Raw genomic sequence first — 27,883 nt, forward strand, 5'->3', positions numbered from 1 at the left:
ATCTGTATTTCGTGTTCATTGTCATTATTACTGTTCCAAAACTGACATTGATATATGGTATTAAATGTGCATATTCAACGTTTTCTGCTGTAATTAATGATGAGGAAACATTTAACAGAATGATGAAGCTGGTATGTGTACATTTAGGCGGAAATTTGAGGAAGATCGGCGAAGTGCTTTTGTGTGGAGTGTGGTTCTATACGATGCTGAGACAGATATCAAGGAAGGAAGGTGAACTGTGGCTGGAGTGTGACGGAGGATGGAGTATATCAGTTGTACTGAAAAGTGACAAGTTAGGAGGTGCTAAAAGGAGTTGACGGTAAGGTCCTTAATTGACAAGTGATTGCTTGCTTGATTAGTAGATTCCTCACTATTACAATGCACAAGATATTTAATTTCTGTAGAGATATTAATTCAGAGCATGGAAATACTTAGGTAAATTCATCGAAGTTCATTATGATACATTTATGAATTCTGTGTCATTTGATTCACGACAGAAATAATGACTGCAGGTTGTAAAATGTCGCCAACATAGATCTAAACTTATTCTTTGTATTTACACATACCAACTGGCTAGATAAAGGGAGTTAGAGGCAGTTAATCTCTGTCAGATGACAGGTATGTTGTGGATATTTTAAATCGTCCTGTGTATTTATTTTGTTAATATTTGGGTTACCTATCAGGGGATACGATACCCTCTTCCAAAACTTTCTGAAGTTGAGTTCCCTGTTCTCGTTAAGAATATCAGGCATCGCTGTCGTCTTTTAAATAATTGAACGTACCGTATGGATTCTTGGCCACAGTTGAGCGGTCAGTTTCCAGAGGCTCACTCTCGCCTTCCTCGTTCACGGCCCTCACACGAAAATCATATTCGTGTCCTTCCTGTAGCCCTCGCACATCCATCTCAGGTTCTATAGTTCGTCCAACTGGTACCCATCTACCAGTTTCCTTATCGAGCTTCTCCACTACGTAGCCTGTGACTGGTCTGCCTCCGTCATCTTCTGGTTTGTCCCATTTCAACTTGCAACCATTCTTGGTTACATCGGAGACCTTCAGTGGTCCTTTAGGTTTAGATGGTGCCGCTGAAATTTGAAAAGAAAGTCTTTGAGTAGCGAAAGTCGATGACAGATTGCTTAGCTTTACCATTAGAAACAGTGTGACTACTTACACAACACGGTGATTTCCACTTCAGCTTCGTCCTTGCCGTGTTGATTGACTGCTAAAATCTTGTACACTCCTGTCATCTTCCTTACAGCATCATTCATCGTGAACTTGGTGTTGTAGTCCACATTGACTATTTCTATACTTCCCTCAGATTTTACCTGTTGAAGATGAGATCTCGGTTACATCTGTGAAATACTTTTCTCATTAATATTAATAATAATCATGAGAAAGGAGTGGAAAATGTACCTCTGTGTCTCGGACGTGCCAAGTGATCACTGGAGGCGGTTCACCTCGTACGTTCACGTCGAACTTGACACTCTTGCCAGCACGGATCACTACGCCCTTCAGGTTGGTTCGGTCGATGCGGGGCTTCACTAGTAAACACAACATGAACGTATTTGTAAAGATCATTACTTTATAAACTTTGTAAAATAATATAATTACATTTAACACTCGAATCATCCACAGTAATGTTTCAGTTAATGACATTAATAGTATTTAAGTTATTCTTAATTTCAGTATTATTCTACTGTAGATCTCTACTTACAGGCCTTATGTTTGACCAAGTGACTCTTTGTCGGGTCAGACGCTGGAGATGGACCTGCTTTGTTCACGGCCACAACTCGGAATTGGTACTCTGCCCGCTCCTTCAAGTCAGGAACTTTGGCCTCCAGCTGGTCGCCAGGAACCTCTATCGCCTTCTCCCAGTCTGGTTTGTACCTGTTTTAAAGATATATAAGTTGAATCTTTATTTAATATTGTTGCTCCTAAGCAAAAGCACTTTAAATGCTCAAATACTGCAACCTATGTGCACCCCGTCACCACAACTATTGGACCATGCAGTTAAGAAACGTTGCCAACCATTAGGCAGATGCTTCTCTCCTATTGCAGATGCTTCTCTCCTATTTCTATGGAATGTGTAACATTACACCAAACTTTCTTGCAGGATGTTATAGTACGGATTATAAATGAATAACTGTTATCAAACAAGGTAAAATTTGAGGAGTATTTTGTAACTGATCATGAATGAATTAAAATAAATTGGAAATTCGTACTTTTGGATTGAAATTAAAGAATATTGCAGAAAATAACCAATGAGGATTTGAAAACATTAATGCTACTATTATCTGCGGATTAAACGCTAATACATTTAAATGAAGAATAAAGTTCTAGTAATGTTAGTAATTCCTCACGCGCGTATGTTATTCCCCCATAGTACACGTAAGGAAATGAATGATAGTTGTTTAGTAAGCTTTCAGTTGCACACCATTACCGTGAGAAATATGTTCTTACCTGTCCTTCTTCTCAATGATGTACTTCTCAATAGGAGCACCTCCATCACTTTCTGGTTTGGTCCATTTCAGATCAACACTCTGGTTATCATAGTCCGTGATTTCGGGTGTTCCTGGTTTCGTTGGCTCATCTGAAATGAAGGAATCAAGATTGACTTCTCTTTCCGAGACTTCAGTGAGGAAAGAACTATGTGATTCACTGTCAATTGCAACACCTCTGTGGCAGTGTAGTAACGTCAGATTTTCATTGTTGCTACTTACCAAATGGATTCTTAGCGACAGTCGCTTTCTCCGTAACCAGAGGCTCGGAGTCACCCTCGTCGTTTACTGCTGTCACACGGAACTTGTACTCATGTCCCGGTTCAAGTCCAGTTATCTCCATCTCGGGATTTGGTTTGTCTCCTGGAACACGACCCACGCGGACCCATTTGCCGGTGGCCAAGTCCATTTTCTCCACCTCATATTCACGAATTGGAGAGCCTCCATCATCCTCAGGCTTCTCCCATTTAACCTTGGCGCTTGTCTTTGTGACATCGGTAACCTTCAACGGACCCTTCGGTTGGCCAGGTTTTCCTGAAATTAGGAGTAAACACTTTAAAATTTAATCTCAGTGTTCCTATCAGTTATGAGGGAACTGTTAGGTACAGCGGGATTAATGATTTGCATGTTACCGATTATACATTGAGAATTTAAACAATAACTGGCCAGTTTATCTTGTAGTAAAAACCAGTCAATTTGACTATTACTTTTTCTATCTACTGAAACTGAGGAAATGTAACTCTGCAGTAAATTGTTGGTGGCTTTGTGATAGAAAACAGAACATGTAAAATGAAAATAAAATTGGTAATGTGACTCTTCAAGACCCCGGGGGAACTGTTTGTATTAAACTAGGCAGATTGCAAAGAAACTTGGAAGGATGATAAATTGAGACATCAGAACATTTCTAAACGCTTCCCTCAAGGGGACAAAGTGGGGAAAATAATAATTTACAGGACGAGGAATATGGGACTGGAATAATTGATCAAGCGAAATGTTCGATAAATTTCGCAGTTCTTTAAAAATATTTAAGAAATGGTTAGGTAAACAACTTGTAGGGAATCTGTCACCTGTGCAACAGCCCTAAGTGCAGAAGATTGATTGATTGATTGATTGATTGATTGATTGATTGATTGATTGATTGATTGATTGATTGAAAAGTTGTTACATAGGCTGTGCAGGGTATGACGTGACGAGCGTTTCTGAACAGAAATTCAAAAAATTTCTTCGTCTGTGTTAATGTAATATTATATTAATAGCATTCAACTTTATTCAGGTTGGTCCAAAACATGTGGGAACTAATCTGGATGTGGATTGTATATCCCAAAATAACCCAAAAGTCCCTTTAAACATATTCTATTCCCCATGGTCTATCGTGTACGAGCTTTGTCTGTTTTTTTTTTTTTGCTATTTGCTTTACGTGTACCGACACAGATAGGTCTTAACTCGACGTTGGGATAGGAAAGGCTTAGGAATGGAAAGGAAGTGACTTCCGACAGTGGGGCTCGAACCCACTATCTCCCGGATGCAAGCTCACAGCTGCGGGCACCTAACCTGCACGGCCAACTCGTCCGGTATGCCTGTTTTAGCTGGAATATTGAGGATTAAGTCTGGCGTCGGACATGTCTTTACGGACATTGCAGTACTTTGCCAGGGTGTGGAACAAGGTTGCCATATATGCCTGGATTGCTCGAAAGTGTCCGACAGTCATGAGGTGGCGTGCATTCAGGTGTATGGTGGACATTGTGAGGACTTCTTTTATTATAACGCAGTATCCCAGCTGGAACACCAACTTGGCGACAGCTACTCGACACGTATGTGACACGAAAGTCTGTTATCAATACTTCCCGTACGAAGTTGGAAAGTCTTTAACTAGGAAAAGATCGACCATAGGGACTTTCTGCGTCATTTTGGGCTGTACTACCCCCACCCCCATCCCGATTAATTCTCACTTGTTTGGGAAAACTCTGTGTATTGATGACCAAGATTTCTTACTACATAATATTTCATCTTCCATTTTAAAACGGTACTGAAATATTAAAACCTTAATACTTTTCTTTGCTATTTTGCTTTACGTCGCACCGACACAGATAGGTCTTATGGCGACGATGGAACAGGAAAGGCCTAGGAATGGGAAGGAAGCGGCCATGGCCTTAATTAAGATACAACCACAGCATTTTCCTGGTGTGAAAGAGGGAAACCACGGAAAACCACCTTCAGGGCTGCCGACAGTGGGATTCGAACCCACTATCTCCCGGTTGTTACCTCACAGCTGCGCGCCCCGAACCGCACGGCCAACTCGCCCGGTCCTTATTACTTTTATATATTCATGTGATTCGTTTGTTACTAAAGTAACTTTGTGTAGCGATGTTTAGAAATATCATATTCGATATGAAGTGTTGACGTAACTTTAAAATGAAACTATCCGTATATGTCTATGATGCATACGCGAGGTCATGCTACGTCATCATCAGTTAACTTATTTAAGCCACTCAACCATGTTTCAGTAATTAATTATAGGCCCCTACCACTGCACTTGATTCTACGGCAAAAATATTATTGCCATTAAATTTAGGATGTGTTCACTGATCATTTACCCAAATGTCATTGAAATCTGTCTAGTCCAAGCCAAAGAGCTCGGCTGTTAATAGCTGTACGTGGTAGGTTGGGGAGACTAACTGAGGTACAGCGGTCGCAAGGCTGCCTCCCTTGTAAACTACACGTGATAGCTGTATGTGGTAAGTTGGGGAGACTAACTGAGGTACAGCGGTCGCAAGGCTGCCTCCCTTGTAAACTACACGTGATAGCTGCACGTGGTAGGTTGAGGAGACTGAGGTACAGCGGTCGCAAGGCTGCCTCCCTTGTAAACTACACGTGATAGCTGCACGTGGTAGGTTGAGGAGACTGAGGTACAGCGGTCGCAAGGCTGCCTCCCTTGTAAACTACACGTGATAGCTGCACGTGGTAGGTTGAGGAGACTGAGGTACAGCGGTCGCAAGGCTGCCTCCCTTGTAAACTACACGTGATAGCTCAAGCGAGAATTTTACGTTCTCTCTCCGTGTCACCAACAAATCAGCTTAACATATAGAATACTATAGCGGACCGAAAATCAGTAATAGTAGAGTAGTGGCAATATAATCATTATTCTTTCATTTGATAGAACAATCTGAGATATCAACTTACCTAGTACAGTTAGTTCGACTGTTTCTGTATCTTTTCCTGAAGCATTCTCCGCAATCAGAGTGTATTTTCCAGTATCTCTGCGAGTTGCGTTAATAATTTGGAAGTCTGTGTGGTAATCAATGTTGTCTATTTTGATCCTTTCCGTGGTCACCAGAGTGATGTTATCCCTCCAGATCCAAGACAGCTGTGGAGGAGGTTCGCCCGTAACGTCCACGGACCATTTGTGTGTGCGTCCAGCCTTGATGATTATACTCTTGAAGGTGGCACGGTCGATTCTTGGCCTCACTGTGGTACAAACAAACAACATCAAATATAGGACTACCCAATTTAGTTTAAAGTGATACCATTACGTGATAGTATTACGACTTACGGTTCCTGTGTTTGCAGACATGGTTGTCCGTGGGTTCACTGGGCTCACTGAATCCTGCTTTGTTGTGCGCCCGAACTCTAAACTGATACACCATTTTCTCTTTTAAATCTTCCACTTTGGCATCACAGCTGTTATCCGCTGTTTTGTGCACTTCTACCCAATCTACGGAGAACTTGTCCTTCATTTCAATAGTGTAGTGAGTTATAGGTCGGCCTCCATCCGACTCAGGCTTGGCCCATTTCAAGCTCACACTCGTGTTATCATAGTCGAAGATCTCAGGCTTGCCAGGACGACCAGGCTCATCTGAAACACAAAGTTCAATTGCAGTAGATCGTTGGATAAACGATGTTTATATAGTTCAAATTCCGTGTCTAAATATTGACTACTGACTAGATTTTCTCCACACGTTTGGATAACTAAATATTATGATACATTGTAAGTAGAAATTGCTGGATTAGAACACTGTGGAAGACAACTGATGTTTCTTTGTAGGAAATTTTCAAAGCAACATTGGAATGTAGAAGAGAGTAAGTAGTAGAATGGAGATCATTATGATTTTTAACGCAGAAGAGGAATAACTAATGTTTCATACGATGTCGATATAACCAACAAGACATGGTCACTACTGTCTCTTTATATTCATTAAAGTGAAGGTTTCATGCTAGGAGTTCTTTCACCCTGTTTCACCTTATCATCTAGAGGTGTATTAAATAGATAAGGTATGGGAAATTACCTCACTATTAGAGAGTGAACGGTGTACTACATAATAAGTAAAACAATGCTGTAGTATCAACAAGAGGATCAATTGTTCCGTCAGCGTTCTTCAAGAAAATACATGTTGAAGATACTAACTAACTTCTTAAAGTTAACGCGATGCCCATTTTTAATTTTGGTGGATGTACAAGCATCTTTCCAACAAATCTAAAGGCACACATTTATGTAAGTTATGAAGTTATCTACTGTATTGGAACCTCCGTGGCTCAGGCGGCAGCGCGCCGGTCTCTCACCGGGTTCCATGGGTCAAATCCCGGTTACTCCATGTGAGATTTGTGCTGGACGAAGCGGAAACGTACAGGTTTTTCTCCGGGTACTCCGGTCTTCCCTGTCATATTTCATTCCAGAAACACTCTCCAATATCATTTAATTTCATCTGCCATTCATTAATCATTGCCCCAGAGGAGTGCGACAGGCTTCGGCAGCCGGCACAATTCCTATCCTCGCCGCTAGATGGGGCTTCATTCATTCCATTCCTGACCCGGTTGAATCACTGGAAACAGGTTGTGGATTTTCATTCATGAAGTTATCTATTGGAACAATGCTTGAAGGCAGGAAAGGTCTGTATGGAAAACAATGAAGATGATTTGTATAGTAGTTAACTTCGATGAATGATATGAAGTGATGTCGGTATGAACTTTGTGAGTACGAAGATAATAAATCTGTACGATATACTACCCAATCACAGCAAGAAGGGCTTAATGGTTTGTATGTGACGGCTTCTTGTGAAAATGACTCGCAAATTTGTTTGTATACGTTGATATAAGTTACTATTGTACAATGTAGTAATCGTTTTAAATATAAAATGCCAGGTTATGGGCAGCTGCAGCGGCATGTGAGATTGAAAACATCGGAAAAGTGCACGAACCGAAGAGTACAAGTGTAATTCTCTAATGAAAAGTCCTGCCACTACGTGCATGGAAGAAAGTATGAAATTCAAATAACAGAACGACAAAATACATGTAAAATGTACTGAAAATTTATCTGATGAAATTTTGAATCGCAAACTGGGAAGCGCAAAATGGGAGTCCTTACTGGAATACAGAACTTACTGAATTTACCCGTAATGTTTCAGGAATTTAGTTTCTCTATAATAGTAATAATAATAATAATAATGGAAAAATACTCACCATATGGGTTTCTTGCGAGAATGGCCTCATCGGTCTCCAGAGGCTCCGATTCACCTTCTTTGTTCACCGCCTTAACGCGGAACTTATACTTTTTCTTTGGTGTCAGACCATCAAAGGTAAATGTGTCTTGGTTGGGACCCACCTAAAGAGAGATCATACAATGTACTGAAGAGAAGCTGAACACACAACGTCATAAATGTGTACAATATTTTAGAAAATACAGTTACGTGTTGAGTAGATTATATCTGTGTTTTGTTTCTTTGTTCTGCTAGATTAATTGTTGAATGTTTAACAGTTTGTATTATTACCTCCCCAGCGGGAATCCAGCGTCCGGTATCCAAGTCCATTTTCTCCAGAACGTACCCTGTAATGTCACTCCCACCATTATCTTCAGGTTTCTGCCATTTGACCTTGACATGGTTAGCACGCACCTCTTCCACTTTGAGTTCACTTGGTTTCGTTGGTTTGTCTGGAAAGATGAAGAAGTAACAATCACGTACTTGCTGCTGTCGTCGACTGAACGAACTTACTCGCTAGATTATGGATTAATTTTTGAAATGGGGCCGATGACCTTCGATGTTAGACCCCTTAAAACAATAAGCATCATTATCATCATCGATTTTTGAAATAATTTAGTTTAATATGTTCATAAAACGAACTGATCACATAGGACTATTTAATATTCAGTTAGTTATTTTCCACGTGGACATTTACAATATACTCCCTCATTCTGCAGGGATTTTCCACGTCACTAAATTAAGGTCATTAACTCATCGTGATAGTCGGTTAAAGTGCTATATAAGCGAACAATTCACTGTGTATTTCCAGGTAAGGCATTACTTATACAGTACATCAAAAATTAATGAACTACATATATCGTGCCTTCATGAATTGTTAAAGATAAAATAATAGCTTTGCTGGCGAGATGTAGTATTTACAGTGCACTATGCCTTCTGGTATAGGCCAGAATAAATTTGTTACTTTCATTGACCTGTCTCAGTCTTATACTTGGCTTTGACAATATGAAAGAGACTGAGGTATGAGCGATGCTAGTAGTACCATTCCTTATGCAGCCAGTCCCTGCTATGAACGGTGTGAAAATATCGCTCATAGGGTCGATTAGTGCATGCATTTCAGTGGGCTTGACAGAATGTTACGTAGTAGCAAATTCTGGTTTAGTGAGGAAAGCAACGGGAAACTACCTCACTCCTCATTTCCCTAGTACGCCTCTTCAGTGATGCATAGGCTATCTATGATATCTATGACAGCTGTTGGCGGAGCTGTGGAGGATCAAACCAGCCTTCGTGCTGAATATCCGAGACACATATTTAAAATATACCCATTTTTCTAGCAGTAGTGCTAAAAACAGGCACCTGTTTGAAAAGTACCTATGATAATAGTTTTCTTGGATAGATAATCATGACTATACTTATCACCACCATTGTTATCAAAATTAGTAAGAAGAGCAATATGAATGTGAAACATTATTTAAAGCAGTGACCTCAGTCTTATATCCAGTTACATCGGAAATTAACGACTTGAACAGATGTAAACATGAGCATCAGGCGTATGGGTATGGACATTCAATAACTATTAAAAATAGGGAAACACGAAAACTGATTCATCTGTTAAAATTTGATGTATCTGATTGCTCTTTCTGGGACAGGTCAGTGGGAGATAGAGAAGCAATAAGATTAAGTTGGTGAACTCACCTAATACTATAACGTCTGCTGTTCCCTCGCACACTCCTGAACTGTTGGTCAGGATCAGCTTGTATTTACCGGAATCTGCACGAGTCACACGGCGAACTGTCAGAACTGTGTTACGCTCGTATTTGTCGATTGTTGTTCTGGAATAAGCACAAAATTACCAAGTTGAGGAGAAAAATATGCTCACTAGAATCAAACATTGGCAAACTATTATGGAATATTGAAAGTTAATATATGTGTGATACTAGGAAATACTGTGTTGTGATGTCGTGTGACCTACGGAGAGGCCTGGTAAAGGTCTTTATAGTTAACTGGCGTGGGCGACCTGCGTATCTGTAATGGTTGTGATGATGGTGATGATGATGAAGTAGGGAGAGGGTTAAACCCGTTGTTGGCACAGTGCCTATTCCTGTTAATAACACCAAGGCTTAACGTCCCCATACGATGGACGAATCAGCATCAACAATGTATTCTCTCGCTACATATGAAAATTGCTGAGTCGTTTGGAAATGAACTCAGGCTTTTTACACCCTATCTGACGATTACAAATTGTATGTCACCACCTCCCCTACCCTGCCGACCAATATTCTGATAGTGACCTTTTTTCCACCAGCGGGACTCAAACCGGCTATCCACGGTCTCAGACCATAAAGACTTGAAGCCTTTAAGATCACGGCTTTCAGACGGGCTTATAATACTTAAGACTATGCTCGTGATCTAAAGTTGCTTTTATGCAGACCCAATTGTGTGTGTTCCTAACTCTGATGGTAGATTCAGTTAGAAAGACGAGAATTTGTTTCACAGCTAAGGCCAATGTATAATCCCAAAGACTATCAGAAATCAATGCTATTTTATATTTTAGATGAAACCCTGATCAGTCATGACTCCTTTGGAATAATTGACGGAAACTCTCGTATCAATGGGCTGTCATTGTTAGGTCAAGCTTGAGAAAGTAAAGGATAGGATTACTTCTGCCTAATATAGAATATTACGTTGCAATTTTTGAAAATCACGTAGTTGTATATAGGGGCATGTAACCTCGGCCGAAAATCGGCGCACATATCGTATTTCAATGATGAGGTACTTGTTTACGACATGTCATCTCGTCCGCCAAGCGAATGCCATTAATTAACCAACCTTCCTGGTGGCCGGGTGAGTAGCAGCAACAGTACCGTGTGTATGGTACAGGTTGAAGTTGTCAAGTAGAGAATAGAAAAATTGAAATTTATGGCAAATTCTAAATATCTGGCCAATCTACGTGCATTTGGAGACGAGAATACAGTACATCGGAAGAATATTGCGCATACACCCCACCCCCCTACCAAACAAAATTAAAACGAGGTGTGTTATCGGCAACATTAAAAGGGAAAGCGGTGGAGAATACGTGCCACATTTGATTAAAACGACTTCAAAATCTTTTAAATTAACATTGTCTGAAGCCTGAAGACCCAGACGTGGGGATATTTTTGACCATGCCAGTTTTCACATATAAGCTGCCAGTCCTATGCCTGGATGCAATGTGGAGGAAAATGTTGATGTTCTGTTTTGCATCTGGATGAGTTTACATCGTCATTATACGACACTATGTGTGAACATGGAAGAGTTTACATATTTACTTCCTCGGACGAGTTAACATTCCCCCATATTTAGAAATTAGTCATCTGCCTATCCGTTCTGGTAGGTGCACGTCAAATTTTAGTGAATAAAATGTAAATACGTAGAGATAGCAAGTGGAGTGTGATAATGACTCACCTCTCCTCCTTGTCTTCAAAGAGCTGTTTTCCAGCCAGCTCCCAGCGCACCTCTGGCTCCGGCTCACCTCCATATTTGATATCATACTTGATAACTTGTCCTTTCTTCACCACAATGTTCACCAGATCTTCACCAATTATGAATGGTTTCACTGAAAGTAAATGTTACATTAGCTGTATGAAGTTCCGGATGGTAAGTGGGAGAGCATACTATCAGGTATCGACTTACCGAACCGAGCCTTGGCGATGATCGGTTTGGTAGCATCGCTGGGTTCACCAGGCCCTGCCTTGTTGACAGCACGGATACGGAACTCGTACTGGGTGCCCTCCTTCAAGCCTTCAATCGTAGCGGCTGTTATATCACCTTCCAGGACTTTTCCAGTCACCCAATCCTTTCCAAACTTTTCCTAAAAACATACAAAGGAGAGTATTTTGTAAGTTCAGCGTTAGTAATAGATGTAGTGAAGACCTCTTGGTGTTTGTTTCTCACCTTGAACTCTATGATGTAGCCAGTAATTGGTGCGCCACCGTCATTGCTAGGTTTGGACCACTTGAGATCTGCATGATCCTTATCCCAGTCAACCACCTCCACGTTAGTTGGTTTCCCAGGCTCATCTGCAGCCAGAAACAAGTCCTTGCATTATAATCCTGACCTCCCATGTAGACACATAAACACAAAACATCAGTTAAGAATCACTTACCCCATGGATCCTTTGCGAGTACAGGCTTCTGGAATAGAGTAGGCTCTGATGAGCCCAATTTGTTCACAGCACGGATTCTGAATTTGTATTCCTTTCTATGTACGAGATCAGTACACTTGAAAGTGGTAGGTTCCCCTGGAGGGATTTGCGCGACGCTGTCCCAACCTCCTATAAACAGTTGACCCAAATAGATGTCAGACCTATGTTTTGCGGCTGTGCATAGTGAGTAAGTATCTAATAATTCAGGAATAATCGTACGTACCTTTGACACTCATATCCAAACGTTCTATGACATAGTGAACAATTGGAGAACCTCCATCATCCTTAGATGGTTTCCAGTGAACAACACAGGAGTTCTGGAAAATATCTGTCACGTTGATATCTTGCGGAGGTGATGGAACATCTAGAAACATAGTAAGCAATCTATGTAAGAAAGTATATTTAAAACTTGAATTAATAACTAATAATAGGTTAGATTGCAGGACAATATGACACATACAGTACAGTAGAGTAAGATGTCTCCCTTTGTGCGCCAGATCGAAAAACATTCTAATTTATTTACAGTAATGAAAAAGATAATGGGATAGTTCTTGTTTATGAATGCAACGTTTTACTGATTGTGCACATAAATCAAGAAATAATAAAATTATATGTATGAGTTATTAACTAGATACATTGGTGCATTTCACTTTCTAATTGAGTTGTATTCTTCTGGGTTGAACTGATTGAGAATCTCTATGAATTGGGTATTTTCAGTTTTTACTCACTTATTGGATATTAGGAGCACCTTAAACGTTCCTTTTTTTTGCTAGTTGCTTTACGTTGCATCGACACAGATATGTCTTATGGCGATGATGGGAAAGGAAAGGGCTATGAGTTGGGAGGGAGCGGCCGTGGTCTTAATTAAGGTACAGCCCCAGCATTTTCCTGGCGTGAAAATGGGAAACCACGTAAAACCATCTTCAGGACTGCCGACAGTGAGGTTCGAACCAACTGTCTTCCGAATGCAAGTTCTCAATTGCGCGCCCCTTACCGCACACCAACTCGCACAGTGTTAGATTGTAAATACCGCATTTACGCGAATAATCCCCGTATAGTTGTTTTTTTTAATTTGAGGCACTAAATTAGGGTGCGGGTTTTATTTGCGTCAATGTTTTCATTTATTTTTTCTCAAAATGAGTCTTCCTAAAGTTAGGGTGCAGGGATTATTCAGTGGCGGGATTATTCGCGTAATTACGGCACATCGGTATACTTCTTCTCAAGTGTACTAACGATCTGCAATGCAGAATAAGTTATAGGACCAAGGAAATTGAGAAAAAGCCAAGTAGCTAGAAGTTGGGTACTGGTCCTTGTCAAGCTTTAGTATTTTGTTTCAAGTTATCAGTAATAAGTGAACTACATTCGTAAAGGTTAGAGAGACCAAAGATCCCGGAAATCTGGGATTGTCCGGGATTCTTCCTGTGTTTTGAAATGCCGGAGAGAAACTTTGGGGACACTATTCTGACCTGGTTTCTGCTGTCATCTGTTTTTGATGCTTTATTCGAGCTCATTTGATGACGTCTTTCTTTGCAACCTATTTTATAGTTCATAATACTGCATCAATTCACCCCTCCCACCACATAATAGTATTGGTGTTGGTAAAGGTGACCACGGCCTCCTAGATTCTTGTCTCACATTACGTGTAACATGAACACGCACGATACACACATTATACGATAAATCTCCAGAAAAGTAATATTAAAACGCGTTCTTCATTATTAATTTGTTTTGGCGTTGTTCTAGCAACTTCTGCTTGCTTTGTTTTTATGAAAAAAATGAGGTTATGTAATATTAGATTAGATTACGTTTTAATTTTGACGATTTTTATTCCCAAAATCATTGGATGCCCGCATGCGCTAGTTGCCACATAAAATATTCGTCTCTAAATTTAATAATCGTATTTTGACTATTCAGATAATTTAGTTTCGCGATTGTCAATCTTTCTTAAGAGCGAGTGTTCCAAGAGAAATATCAAGAATTATTTTGTGAATTTGGTCAACTTAGTTAAGATATACTGTACATACGTATAATAACAATAATAGCCTCACCTTGCATGTTAATGCGCACATCCTTAATTGCCTCTCCTTGCGAATTAGAGATCTTAATCTGGTATTTTCCTGACAAATTTCGTGCAGGTTTCTTATATTTATAGATGGCCTTATCTTCAGAAACAATAATCTCTACCTCCTTGAGAGGTAACGCTTTTCCATCCTTGATTAGCTTGGCCTCAATCTGCGACTGCTTCGTCCCTTCAACTGTGAAAAGAAATAAAAATGAGCGTGTCTGACAAATTCCAACAAGATATCCCGGTCATTTGAGCAATGTTATACAATACTTACTCTTAAATGGCACCTCGAAAATGATCGGCTTACTGCATGGTCCCTCAATCTCATCAGGGAAGTCAATGACTGGTACCTCTTCACCCTTCTTGACAGTAAGTTTGCAGGAAGATGATAGTTTTCCGGAATCACAACGAATCTCACCACTGTCTGTCATCTCAGCCTTTGTGAAGATCAGCTGATGCTTTCCACCACCCAAGTTCTTTATCTGGATCCTGAACAAGAGAAAGTTGAGCTATACAAACTGCATTTTATCACCCGAATATTAATTTACATTAAGCCTTGCCTGACTCATTGGATGTTCGGAAGGATTATTGCTAGATAAAACTCAATAATAATAATAATAATAATAATAATAATAATAATAATAATAATAATAATAATAATAATAATAATAGTCATTCATTCTTTCTCTTTGTTTCTTTCAGACACAAGGGGCTTCTTTCGTCGTCATATTGAATGCTCAGAATCTTCCTGGCCATTGGCGACGTTGTAGGGTGGGTAGCAGTGCGTCTAATTCATATTCCTTGTTTAGAAATCATAAATATTATCACATATACAGGGTATAAGTGCTGGTGTGTGAGGTGGAGCTTGGGGTATTATTAAACTTTATAATCATTATTAAAATTCGTAGACATGATTCACGAAATGTAAAGAATTCGTACAGTTCATTTATTGGTATTGAAAAACCCCGAAAGATATAAGGTCTAAATAAGTCAACTTGTGTCCTAGTCCCGAGGTGGTGCAGCTCTTTTCAGAAACACCCCCAATGGAAGTGAGCTGAATGTACACTTATCAGCCCTCCTACCGTCCTCGAATCTCTGTGACAGTACCGGGAATCAAACCCGGGCCTCCGAGGAGGCAACTAATAGTGCTAACCTTTACGCTACGGAGGCCGACATCATTCTTCTTTTAATTTATTAATTTATAATAATAATAATAATAATAATAATAATAATAATAATAATAATAATAATAATAATAATAATAATAATAATAATAATAATAATAATTGTCGTATGAGCTCAGCTATAGTGGTGCCACCTAGACAGTCTGTCTAGCAATTTCTACATTCCGACTGTGCTGCCGTCTAGCTACGAAAGTGGAATTCTACTGGAACGGATTCTATAGGTAAGTTAATTTAATTTTGTCATCTGATCCTGAGTGCGCCACCAGAGTTATTTAACATGCCAGAAACAATGACATGGGGTACCAAGATTTTTGACCGCCCTTTAAAAGTCAACTATCTCAGATGGTATTGAACCCCGAACTTAGGATCGTGAGTCGGGCAATTTTACCTCTGATCTATCGAGACAGCTCTTTATTTAATAATAATCAGGTATAGGTAGGAAGCCCACAATTTTACACAATAGAAAAATTAACAATAAAGAACAATTAACAATGAGGAAAGTTAACGGTAACGAGTTCGTTAGAAACTAAACGACAGGAAAGAAGCAAGGAAAACTGGTATAATAATGTTCATGTCACTAGTAACGTTGCGGTAGTGTTGTCAGTAGAGTGGAGAGCTTACTCCTCAATTAGTACACATTTTCAGTTTGGTTTTGAAGAAATGGTTGGGAATTAAAGATGTCAGTTTGATGTAGGGTGTTTGCTGATGTAGGAAATCAGTAGAATATGGAACGTTACTAGAGTGTGAGTCGCACACGTTGACCATGAGTTAGTGGTTTATTTGGGATTCTACGAGGATTATCATCCTACGGGAAATAAGGTAACAGAGATGTACATTTATGGGTACAGTTAACATTTCTATGAGAAAGAGAGGATATCTGTGTACTGCACACGTTTACTCAGGTACAACATGTTTAAGTGTGATATAATTTTCTTGCCTGTCTCGGAACAGAGGTATGTGCTTTCACGAAGAGGACATGGGTAATTTTGTTGACGTTTGTAGGGTGCATCTGATGACCAAATGTGGGAGAAGAAAACACAAAATGTACGTAAATATAGGCGTATTATTTTGGGGCATTTTAAGTAATGAATTTCAGTGAATCTGAACAAAAATTCAATGAGTTTTTCCTTTTAATATTCGACTATAATTGTAAGGGAGTAGGAAACTACTAAGGCTAATTTTTTGCAGGCTGTTAGTTTAATTAACTCACAATGGTGAGGCATACAATAAAGTCCTGAACTAAAAGGAAGTTTCCAGCTGGATTCGAAGTAATCGTATGGATAGAGTGAGTGCATACAGTATTGCCACGTGTCATTTACTGCTGTTAACCGGGAGTGTGCGTTAGGAAATGCAACAAAAACTACAAAAGTTACAATAGACGGCTATATATTTCAGTGTATTCACAATATGTGAAAATTCTGTCTGATTTAAAGGTACCTATGTGTAAAAAAGCATTAGAAATTCACATTTTGATTTTTTACTCCTTTGAATGGAGTAAGCTTTCCTGATCCAAAAATACGTAATGTATGCGTGTTCCTGCAAGGACAGTGTATTTTATAGGGTATTTTAATACTGCGGCACCACTTCCACCCAGTCTAGCTAGCATTAAAAGTTTCCAAAGGTGTCATTTCGTTGTTGCGCCTGCAAAAACCACTATGTGAAATATTTTAGCTTAAAAGTTTCTGCCATCTAAGGTTCAAATATTGTGCGACACTTGTCAAGAAATTCTCGCTCTTCACAATATATGTGCTGCGGTCAATATTTATCCAAAGATATTATCACATAGCGGTTTTCGCAGTCCCATCGAGGATTTGTTATTCTTTAGGTATACTTTACTCAGGAACCATAAGCGGTAGAGCAAACAAACTCTTTTTTTTTAGCTAGTTGCTTTACGTCGCACCGACACAGATATGTCTTATGGCGACGATGGGACAGGAAAGGGCTAGGAGTGGGAAGGAAGCGGCCGTGGCCTTAATTAATGTACAGCCCCAGCATTTGCCTGGTGTGAAAATGGGAAACCACGACCATACTCTTTAACCGCCTAAAAGCTACAAGGAAGACTTGTAAAAATATATAAGTAGTACGGTAATAACCACCTCCACATTTTTGAGGGAAAACTATTTTCCCGTTGAGAGCCCATTTTAATAGGGTAAAATACTTTTCTTGGGGATACATTTGTCTTTATTCTACACTAATATTATTAACTTGCACAAAAAGGAAAGCAACAACTTTCATGAAAATTGTATCTAATGTTATGCGGAAATTTGAATTTTTAAATGTGATTTGTTCCAATTTGAATTCCTGTTGATAAATTTAAAAAAGCCTGGTAGTCTTGGAGGAAATAAATTCTAGATATAAACCTACAAAATTGATTTCAGAACATGCAGGTTTCACGCCTGTGTTAATGTGGTGTTCGTACTAGTGTGGATATCATTAAAGGGTTATAAAGATAATTGAAACCTGACAGTAATTACTATTCTAAACTCTCTGGAGTGAGTGAGAAAATATTGCACTTTTACCAACAGTTTAACCCTGGATGACAGCTCTGATAGCGATATTCAGGTTAACATCATGTCTCACAGGGAATTTGCAGCGTGTCCTACAGTACTGAATGTCTCCTATACTATACACAATATCTTAAGTGGGATTGCGATACTGCAAGTGAAATAACTCCTCGTAACGGATAGCACGGCCACTGAAACTGATCGAGCTGAAGAGCATTGGCAGTTCTTGTCTCGGTCGTCTGCAGAAATAGACTATAGGTAACGCAGTTCATATTTGTACAACATACTTCTATTGAACCTGTTAACTGCAATTTCTAACTGGATCTTCTTCTTCTTCTTTGCCTTTCTGCCAATTTCTTGGGGTATATATATGTATATTTAACCCATTTTTATTGTCGGATGCCCTTATGTGGAGGTATGAATTCACTATTTCATGTTTCCGAGCTGATTGTTAGTGTGTTGTGTTGTGTGTAGATGAAAAGGGGTGTATACTGACACAAACGTAAGTACCCACTCCCCGAGCTATAGGAAATTATAATACGCTCTTAAAATTCCGGATCTCTGACAGGTATCGAACCTGGGGCGTTCTGAAGCGTTGGCTACTATGCCAAGGAGCCTGATCACACTTAACGTGACGTACTGTAGGATCATAATATTAACAGGGCCAGTCACGTGTACAGACGAAGTACCAGACCGAATTATTCAAATTGAGAAATATTAAACAACGGTTACTTGTATAATTCATTCTGAATTTGTCTCTAAATTACCCCTTAAATTCACACTAGAACACATCACAGACAAACCCAGTTGAACTGAAGATGTTAGCCATTGTTTCTGGCTGGATGTAGGGCCGTATTTATCGATCTACCAGCTTTCATTTCTGTTCGATCGTACAACTTTCATTTTACGAATTTATTGTCAAAAGTAAAATATGTTTTAAACTTTACCAAGAACCAATTTATAATCATTGTGTGTTTGATGAAAGATCTATTTGGAGTTTTCAAAACTTTTCCCATTTCTGGTTTTCTTGTGAAGGTAATGTCTTTTTTTAAATTTGCTTTACGTGGCACCAACGCAGATAGGTCTTATGGCGACGATGGGATAGGAAAGGCCTGGGAGTGGGAAGGAATCGGCCATTGCCTTAATTAAGGTACAGCCTGGTGAGAAAATGGGAAACCACAGAAATCCATTTTCATGGCTGCCGACAGTGGGGTTCGAATCCACTATCTCCCGGATGCAAGCTCGCAATGAATTTAAGGTAATATGATACCTACGCCAACTTATTCGAAGAAGGTCTTACGTTATCCCTTTAAATCACAAAATGATGTTAATCGCTGTGTACCAATATATTGCTGTTCAAGAGTGTAAAATAATGAACTTATTGTAGCAGTCGGTGATTAGGGAAAATAATGTTCTTCCAGAAATTGTTGCTGTTGCTAGTTCACGTGGGACTTGAGACATCGCGGTCAACAACTCATATACTTACTACATGTGAAGTCTGTCTAATAGCGTAATGGTCTGTGGTCTGTTTGTTAAGTATAATCCCAGTTTTCCACTGGAGATGATGTGCGAAAACCACGGAAAATTATTTTATAGCATGGCCAAGAGAGGGACTTTAACTCGCTACACTTCTGAATTGTGTTTTCAAGACGCAGTATATACCGCTTTAGATCCTCAAACAGTGTTATATCCATGCCAGAGGCTGTAAGTTTTTGTTGTTGTGGCTTTACGTCGCACCGACACAAATAGGTCCTATGGCGACGATGGGACAGGAAAGAGCTAGGAGGGGGAAGGAATCGGTCGTGGCCCTAATTAAGGCACAGCTCCAGCATTTGCCTGGTGTGAAAATGGGAAACCACAGAAAACCATCTTCAGGGCTGTCGACATTGGGATTCGAACGAGGCTATAATTAAACCCGGACAAAGTGGTTGGAAAGTTATTATATTCACAGGATTTTTGAGACTTCTTCACCTCAGATTTATGCTAAATAAAAAAAATACGGAAATTCGACTGTAAATTTTTAAGCTTGTGTTTCTGAAAGAATTACTCTAAACAACTTTGAAGGTCTCAAAGTTTTCAAGGGAATTTGGAATATGATATGATAATATATAGGACATTTTGCCACATTAGCTTCTAAAAATACCCCTAAGTATTTGGCAATAAGTGTACCTCAAACATGGTATAAATTAATGTGGACCGGGCGAGTTGGCCGTGCAGTTAGGGCCGCGCAGCTGTCAGCTTACATCCGGGAGTCAGTGAGTTCGAACCCCACTGTCGGCAGCCCTGAAGATGGTTTTCCGTGGTTTCTCATTTTCACACCAGGCTGTACCTAAATTAAGGCTACGGCAGCTTCCTTCCCACTCCTAGATCTTTCCTACCCCATCGTCGCCATAAGACCTATCTGTGTCGGTGCGACGTAAAGCCAATTGTAAAAAGAAAAAGATAGTGTGGTATTAACATGTTGGAATAGTTCTCTAAGAGTACATTTAGTGATAGATCATCGTTACACATGGAACATGATGTGGGCACATACCTTTCTGTTTATTGGAGTTACCTTGCGCAGTAACTCTTTAATGTATGTTGTCACCGAGCAGGAAGCTCTACCAGAAAATTCAGGGAGTGAAATTTGCCAATTGGCGTGAATGATGAATCTCAGTGAATAACTCCACAAAGTCAGAGAAATGCTAAGTTAAAAATACATATCCTGTAATCGCTTTAAGGAATTGGTTTTACTCTAGTGTAATTTCGAGCAATATAACATAAAGATCTACTGTTACTACCGTATTTTTCTTCTGTTCAGTTACCAAGAGTATGTAAGGTTGCCTTTTGGTGCAAAGTTTCTGTTGGGAGACCGACGAGGCATCATCCACGTTTATTAAATAATAATGTTATTGGACTTACGTCCCACTAACTACTTTGACGGTTTTCGGAGACACCTAGTTGCCGGAATTTTGTCCCGCAGGAGTTCTTTTACGTGCCAATAAATCTACCGATACAAGACTGAGGTATTTGAGCCCCTTCGAATTCCACTGGACTGAGTGAGGATCGAACCTGCGAAGTTGGGTTCAGAAGGCCAGCACCTCAACCGCCTGAGCCACTTAGCCCGGCCCCTCGTTTGTTCTTCTACTGTCCTTACAAGGGAAGTGTTACTCCCTTCATTCCTTGAGATTTTAGTGACATAAATGATGTGCTACGAGAAGACCAGATGCTAAATTTAGCAGCCTGTTTCCACCGTAAGACCTCGAAATCGAAGCTGTAATACTGCGCGGCCAGACGGTAACGTGGTGTAGCTGGAGACTCCTTCTTCTCTGGTGAGTTGCGTGCGTGCGATATGCACAAAATTCTTTCACACTCTCTTACGTCCCATGACTGGCTCATTGGCTGCTGGCCTTTAGTCTAAGTGTTTCCTGGTGCGATTTCCGGCCGGGTCGGGTATTTAAACCTTCGTCTATCAAATCCTCTGATTGAAGGCCTGGGTGTTTGAAGCTTCTTCAAGTTAAGATTTCATCCTAGGTAGGGTCCTCTCCTCATAGACACGCAGGTCATCCATGGACGTTTGCTCCAGTGATCTGCACCAGGCCTTTCCAGAGGCCATACGCCATTATTATGGTGTCCCATATTATCTGTGAGAACTACAATCCAAACTGTTGCGACTACTATCGTTTACCTATTGCTTATAGGCGTAATTCAGGGGTTTATTTCGGGATCTTGCTGTGGAAACTTCTTGCATGTGGTCTTCTTATAACTCATCGGTTATGTCACCAAAGTTTCGAGGAATGTTTCGGCTTAAGGATGCGACACATTCCTTGTCAGATTAACCTCGAATATATCTCAGCAATTCAGTTCACAATTTCCCCTCCATTTTCCACAATACGGTAATGCTGACGAACATACAGGCTCTGTCTTGTAAACTAAAATCGAACGCACGGTGTTCGTACTCTGCGCTACGGCAGTTGCCTCAGCAGAACTTATGTCGCGCGAGGCCGTCCAGCTTCAAGCGTGTATACAATCTTACATGAAATCTTACCTAATAAAAGATGCTGAAATAGTCGTCCTTCCTTGGCTATACAGGCATTGTATTTGGGAACCATAATGTGGCTGACACGAGTAAGTTCTGCCACTGTAATGTTTCTCATTTCATTCGAAATGTTTTCTTTAAGTTCCTCCAACGTGTGAGGATTTGTTCGATGCACTTTTTCTTTCAGTTTAACCCACAATTTATATCTGGAGAACGAGGGGGAAGAAGACCAGAACTGATCACTCTGTCTGCAAACACTTCTGAGCTTGTGAGAAGGGAATATTCTGCTGTGTGAGTAGGCGTTGAATCTTGTTGAAAACACCCACGCGATCTTTCTTCTTCCGTTAACTGATGTCATCTTACATTCAAAGATAAAGGGTAGGAATGTCTCAATTGACATTTTAATTATATCACATTTTAAGTAGTATTGAACAGGTGGAGAATCCTACCATTTATCTTTGAATGTGAATCTTTTTTTCAATACGGACCAATTATGAAGTTTTTGACGTTAAAAAAATGCTGTCATCTTGGTACCGTCTCGTATTTAAAATAACTTTTACATACGAAAATACGGTGTTGCAATTATGACTGGCTCACCATGTTAACAGCTGGTACTCAGACTGGCGACTGATGCTTGCGAGGTCGAACACGTACACGCGCCTCCAATATTGCAGCTTACGTATCGGAGAGTAAAAGCGCTGCTTGGGCGGTCTTACTTTATATGCGAGACCCTGTGTGCAAGTATCTGACGTGTGCACGCGAATGTTATAGGGCAAGCCACAGTCATTGTGTACTTTATTTGCTGAGATAATTTCTAGAGTATGTGTGTGTATGTGTGAAAGAAACCCTTTATGTTATGAGTGTTAGAGAACACACGCTGTTCTTGAGTATGTTATTTATTTTTACCTGTCTGATTCCACCAACGGTTCCCCGTTGAAGAACCAATCTGCTGGTGCTGTTTGGTCCTGTAACTCAATATCCAGCACTAGCTTCTCGCGCTCCACGATCACTGTGTCCTTGAGCTTCTTGTTGAAACGGTTCATGTCTGAAAGTGGAACATTGAAGTCTTTTAGTAAAATACTTTACTCTTTACCGAAAAATGTCAAGTGTTAATGTAAAAAGGAAGAACTGATGACATCCATAACGCGCTGTTAAGTGAGTATTCATTGCTTATCATATCATTATAATAAACAAGAGTCGCATTCAAATTTACGTAGATGTATTTCAAAAATGAGTATCAGTGTCTTCTGTGGATACTTACACTGCACAATAAGTTCTCCTTCGGTTTTGTCAGCGTTGGTCTCGCAGGAATACATTCCAGCATCTGTTACCTTAGCATCCTTGATAACAATCTTCCTCTTTCTGCCATCGCGAATAATCTGGACTCTGGAACAAGTACAACCGGCCATGAAATTACACCCGCCATGGACATAAAACTCGAATATGAAGTCCTCTAGATATGGAAATATCAGTATTGATGTTTGTCGAAGATGAACTGAGAATGAGTAATGTTGGAGACTCGAAACTAACTTAGATATACTACTACAGTAACTACTACTAATAATAATAGTTTTATGTTTCAAAAGCTACCTCTACGGCTTTCGAAGACGCCGAGGTACGGGAATTTTGCCCATATGGGTTCTTTTACGTGCCGGTAAATCTAACACAGATGGAACACGGATTTACTGTACAGGTAGTTTGACTCTACAATAAACATAACATAGAAGAATTTGAGTGAGCCTAGACCTATTTAAAAATATAGAATGACGCCTGGAACAAGAAATGAGATACCATGGTGTATAATATATATTGTATTAAGTCGTCGTGCGTGTTTTCAATGCTCTATATGACAACGATTATTATTATTATTATTATTATTATTATTATTATTAATTCGACTTCCGTAGCGCACTATTAGCTGTATCCTCGGAGGACCCGGGTTCGATTCCCGGTACTGCCAGAGATTTAAGAACGGAAGGAGTGCTGGTATGTGGTTAGAATGGCACATTTATCTCACCTCCATTAGAGGTGTGCCTGAAACGGTCTGAGCCACCTCGGGTCTAGGGCACGAGTTATTATTATTATTATTATTATTATTATTATTATTATTATTATTATTACTATTATTATTATTATTATTATTATTGTAGACATTGTCAACTCAATGCTAATGAAAGACCTACAGCATTATTGAGCTGCACTAAGGCATGAACCATTTATTTCCCCCTACTTCAGCAATTCAAACGTCTTGCCTATATTTTCACAATAATAATAATAATAATAATAATAATAATAATAATAATAATAATAATAATAATAATAATAATAATAATAATAATAATAATAATAATAATAATAATAATAATGTTATTGTTATAGGCAACGTAATAGGAGTGTGGTCGTGTGATTTAGCTAAAGGAATTGTTTTCTTCGTTGCTAAGGCATTTTGCCTCTCTAAATATTATGGATAAAGTGCTCAACGTCTGTGCGAGCAGTGCACGGTTTAGGATGCTCATTTAGGATGAAAGTGATGGGGTAATAACATTCATTAGCACAATATAAGTCAAATACTTAGGATAACTTTTTAGGTTCGCATACAGAATTCCACATAACGCAGTGTATGATGCTGCAATATGTTACTGTAGTGTCAAATATATAATTGCTGATGGGTGTTAAATATCCAAACGATGACATGTGAAATAAATGGCCAAGAGAGAAACTACATTAAACTTTGACTTGAACTGTATATGCTCAGTAGATGTTCATTAGAAATTTTAATCAAATGAAAACAATAACCATAAACCATCTCGTAAAATTCCTAATTTTATATTTAGTTAATATTAAACATTTCTGAGGATTACTACAAGTTGCTTTTCTCTCGCAGTATTCAAAATAAATTAAGACATTCTTCAGCAAAGGAGGATTCAGTAATTCAATACGACCAATGTCTATATTGGACTATCGTGTATTGTCCGGTTCTTGACTGAATAGTCAGCGTAATGGCTTTCGGTTCAGAGAGCCCCGAGTTCGATTCCCGCCCGTTCAGAGAATTCAGTCTTAAATTGTTAATTTCCTTGGCTCGGAGACTGGATGTTTGTACTGTCCCCAACATCCCTGCAACTCATACACCACACACCAAACACAGCACAATAGTAGGTTGTGTCCTATACACAGCAGGTGCCGTCCACCCTCGTCGGAGGGTCTGCCTTACAAGGCCTGCATCAGGTTAAAAATAGCCACACGATATTATTATTATTATTATTATTATTATTATTATTATTATTATTATTATTATTATTATTATTATTATTAATTTAGAGTCCATTTTCTTCGGATAGTAGAGAGGGGGACTGGGAAGTATCGACCTGCGAGGTTCTTACAGCAGGTTGCCTCTACCAGGATGAGTCGAGAGTCGGATGAGCCACTAAATATTCGAACTCAATTCTGCTGAGTTATACAGAACTTCAAATAATGGAATCAATACCCCAAAATCAAAGAATACAGATTAAAATTTCAGGGTTTTCAGATCGTGGTTGAATTGAGTTTCAAACTGCGCAAGACATGGACCCAATTGGACCACGGCGTACGAGCCCGGAAAATTTCTTCTACGTTCATCGAGACGCTGGCCGTAAAAGCCTAAGCTATTATGCTATCTCCAGATCAGTTCTAATTTGTGACTGATAGATCAGCATGTTGAGCTATTGCAGATGTCCTACGAATAATCAATAATCTTCATAGGCTATGCCGAAACTTTTGGCATCACTGATCCAAAAGTAACGAGGGCCAAAAGTGAGAATTTACACACGAATACGTGGAACACTTTTGCCCGTATAACGTGGAATGTTTTATTTAACACTATACTGCATTTATTTATCCTGGTATTTAAATAATGTTAAGACGAGCACATTATGGTAAGTTCAGGGCCCACCATTCAGTTGACGTGATCCATGAAAGAATCGATTTAATTAAATAATTATTCAATAGTTGTATTGACTCGCTCACATGACGCAGTGTAGCCATCCAATAAGTGAGTGCTTTACAAACACTGAAGAAGGTTTCTGATGGCATGCTTTTAAATTGGTGGAAGATGAGTGCGGTAAGTAACTCCAGCACCGTGAAGTTCCACTTCACATATTAATTTGAAGAACGTGAATATATGAAATTTGACATAATGTGAAATAAAGGGTATTTAGACTCAAACCCAAGTTTGAGTTCATCAAGAATATTCTAAAGAAACGGTAGCATGTGTGTCCATAACATTATCAATCACCCTGCAAGGAGTCCTGCTCCATGGCTAAATCGTTTGCGCACTGGCCTTTGGCCCAAAGGGTCCTAGGTTCGTTTTTCGGCCGGGTCGGGATTTTAACCTTCATTGGTTAATTCCGATGGCTCGGGGGCTGGGTGTGTGTACCGTCTTCAGTATTAGAATTCATCATGGTAGGGCCTCATCCTCATAGACGCGCAGGTCGCCTGTACGGCGTAAACTCGAAAGACCTGCACCGGGTCTCTTCGGAAGCCACACGGTATTATTATTATTATTATTATTATTATTATTATTATTATTATTATTATTATTATTATTATTATTATTATTATTATTATTATTATTCGAGGAAATCCCATGAGCCTTTACTATTTAACCTAATGATATTTTGCATTACATATAATGTAGACACTGAAAATATTACCTTCTTAAAGTGTACGGATGTTGTGTTACAGATCTATAGGTCGTATAAATATTTTAATAACATTTAAGACAATCATTAGTTGAGGATAAAGAGCACGGCGAATGTTGGTGTTGATATTGTCTTAAAGGAACTTCTACAGGGTTATCCGCCCCTTAATAGTCCACAAAATACTACATTTAGAAATATTACACATCTTCAAGTACCTCGTAAAAATTCTTGAAATAATCTCGATTTAAAATCAAAGGGAGCTGCAGCAACAGAACAAGAATACAGTCTTCCAAGACTTCCAGGATACGCACGGTACTTTCAAGAGCTCTGTCCCAACCACAACGTACGGTATCCAGCTAATGTGGCTGGATTTAATGGAACCATCCTCAAGAAAATACGCAGGTTTAACGGGAGCCATGACTGTAATTTTGAGCAATTCCCTCCAAAATATACATTTTTCAGTTCTGAGATTAGAAAATTATCCAATTCTTCCTCCTTCAAAAATGTAATTAAGTTCAACCTACCAATATTTTTAAAGCTCCAAGTGCCATTCCCAAAGGCGAATATCACGCATTTACAAAGCAAGTCCACGTTTTCAATTGCTGTTTTCTCACTTCTCATGTACAAAATGCTCCTCGTATGTGATTTTCTATCATATTCCTCTAATACTTTCAAGTGTGTAAAATATTTTAAAATAATATGCATTTTTATGATCAAGAAAGATTGCGTGCCTTCATCTCCAAACCTTTCCGGAGTGTTCATATTGAGTGAGGGTACATGACGCTGTAGATGGTGATTCGTCCTTCAGATGGGGTCGTTAAGCCTTGAACAGACCCCTTGGTGCTAATCGACAGGATTATTCACCCTCTCCCTTCCTACTATCAAATATCCCGTCATTAATTCCTCTGATGAGGTTCGTCTGGAACCCGCAGAGAAAATTAAACTTCAAAAGTAAAAGTAAAATGTGACGCAATGAGAATTTTCCCTATTACACGGTAAAATGCAATAAATCCATATATGGGACAAACATTAATTGACCAATATTCTCAAACTTCTGGGTGATGATTCCTCATAAAGCGATGTATTAGAGGTTAAACTTTAGAGTTGATTGATCGAAAACTGTTCATGTTCCAAGATTCAGCCATGGCTCGCCTTAAGGACAGGATATCTCAAGCACAAATTTGACTTTCAGAAATTTATAAAGACAGACTTCTACGCATATCAGGGGATATTCTCTCTAGACGATTCAAAACTCACTTTTCGAACTGCAGTAATTTCCTGTTTCTT

At 39.4% G+C, this 27,883-nt stretch overlaps 1 protein-coding gene across 26 annotated transcripts in view; it reads right to left on the reverse strand.

The window, feature by feature from the left end:
- bt (projectin protein bent) overlaps positions 1-27,883 on the reverse strand; it is a 520,921-nt gene that overhangs the window by 233,934 nt on the left and 259,104 nt on the right. For all 26 annotated transcript variants that reach the window (XM_067141199.2, XM_067141225.2, XM_067141218.2 and 23 more), the window contains 20 exons: positions 23,182-23,306; positions 22,827-22,965; positions 14,489-14,703; positions 14,198-14,404; positions 12,373-12,513; positions 12,111-12,278; positions 11,900-12,024; positions 11,639-11,816; positions 11,411-11,561; positions 9,662-9,798; positions 8,258-8,418; positions 7,950-8,091; positions 6,046-6,348; positions 5,676-5,960; positions 2,718-3,029; positions 2,458-2,587; positions 1,712-1,884; positions 1,411-1,538; positions 1,169-1,322; positions 783-1,082 (listed from right to left, as the gene is read on the reverse strand). In XM_067141199.2, the coding sequence (XP_066997300.2) occupies positions 783-1,082; positions 1,169-1,322; positions 1,411-1,538; positions 1,712-1,884; positions 2,458-2,587; positions 2,718-3,029; positions 5,676-5,960; positions 6,046-6,348; positions 7,950-8,091; positions 8,258-8,418; positions 9,662-9,798; positions 11,411-11,561; positions 11,639-11,816; positions 11,900-12,024; positions 12,111-12,278; positions 12,373-12,513; positions 14,198-14,404; positions 14,489-14,703; positions 22,827-22,965; positions 23,182-23,306 (3,674 nt within the window). The remainder of the gene's footprint in view (positions 1-782; positions 1,083-1,168; positions 1,323-1,410; positions 1,539-1,711; positions 1,885-2,457; positions 2,588-2,717; positions 3,030-5,675; positions 5,961-6,045; positions 6,349-7,949; positions 8,092-8,257; positions 8,419-9,661; positions 9,799-11,410; positions 11,562-11,638; positions 11,817-11,899; positions 12,025-12,110; positions 12,279-12,372; positions 12,514-14,197; positions 14,405-14,488; positions 14,704-22,826; positions 22,966-23,181; positions 23,307-27,883) is intronic.

This window comes from Anabrus simplex, chromosome 2 (genome assembly GCF_040414725.1).
Source record: "Anabrus simplex isolate iqAnaSimp1 chromosome 2, ASM4041472v1, whole genome shotgun sequence".
Taxonomy (NCBI): domain Eukaryota; kingdom Metazoa; phylum Arthropoda; class Insecta; order Orthoptera; family Tettigoniidae; genus Anabrus; species Anabrus simplex.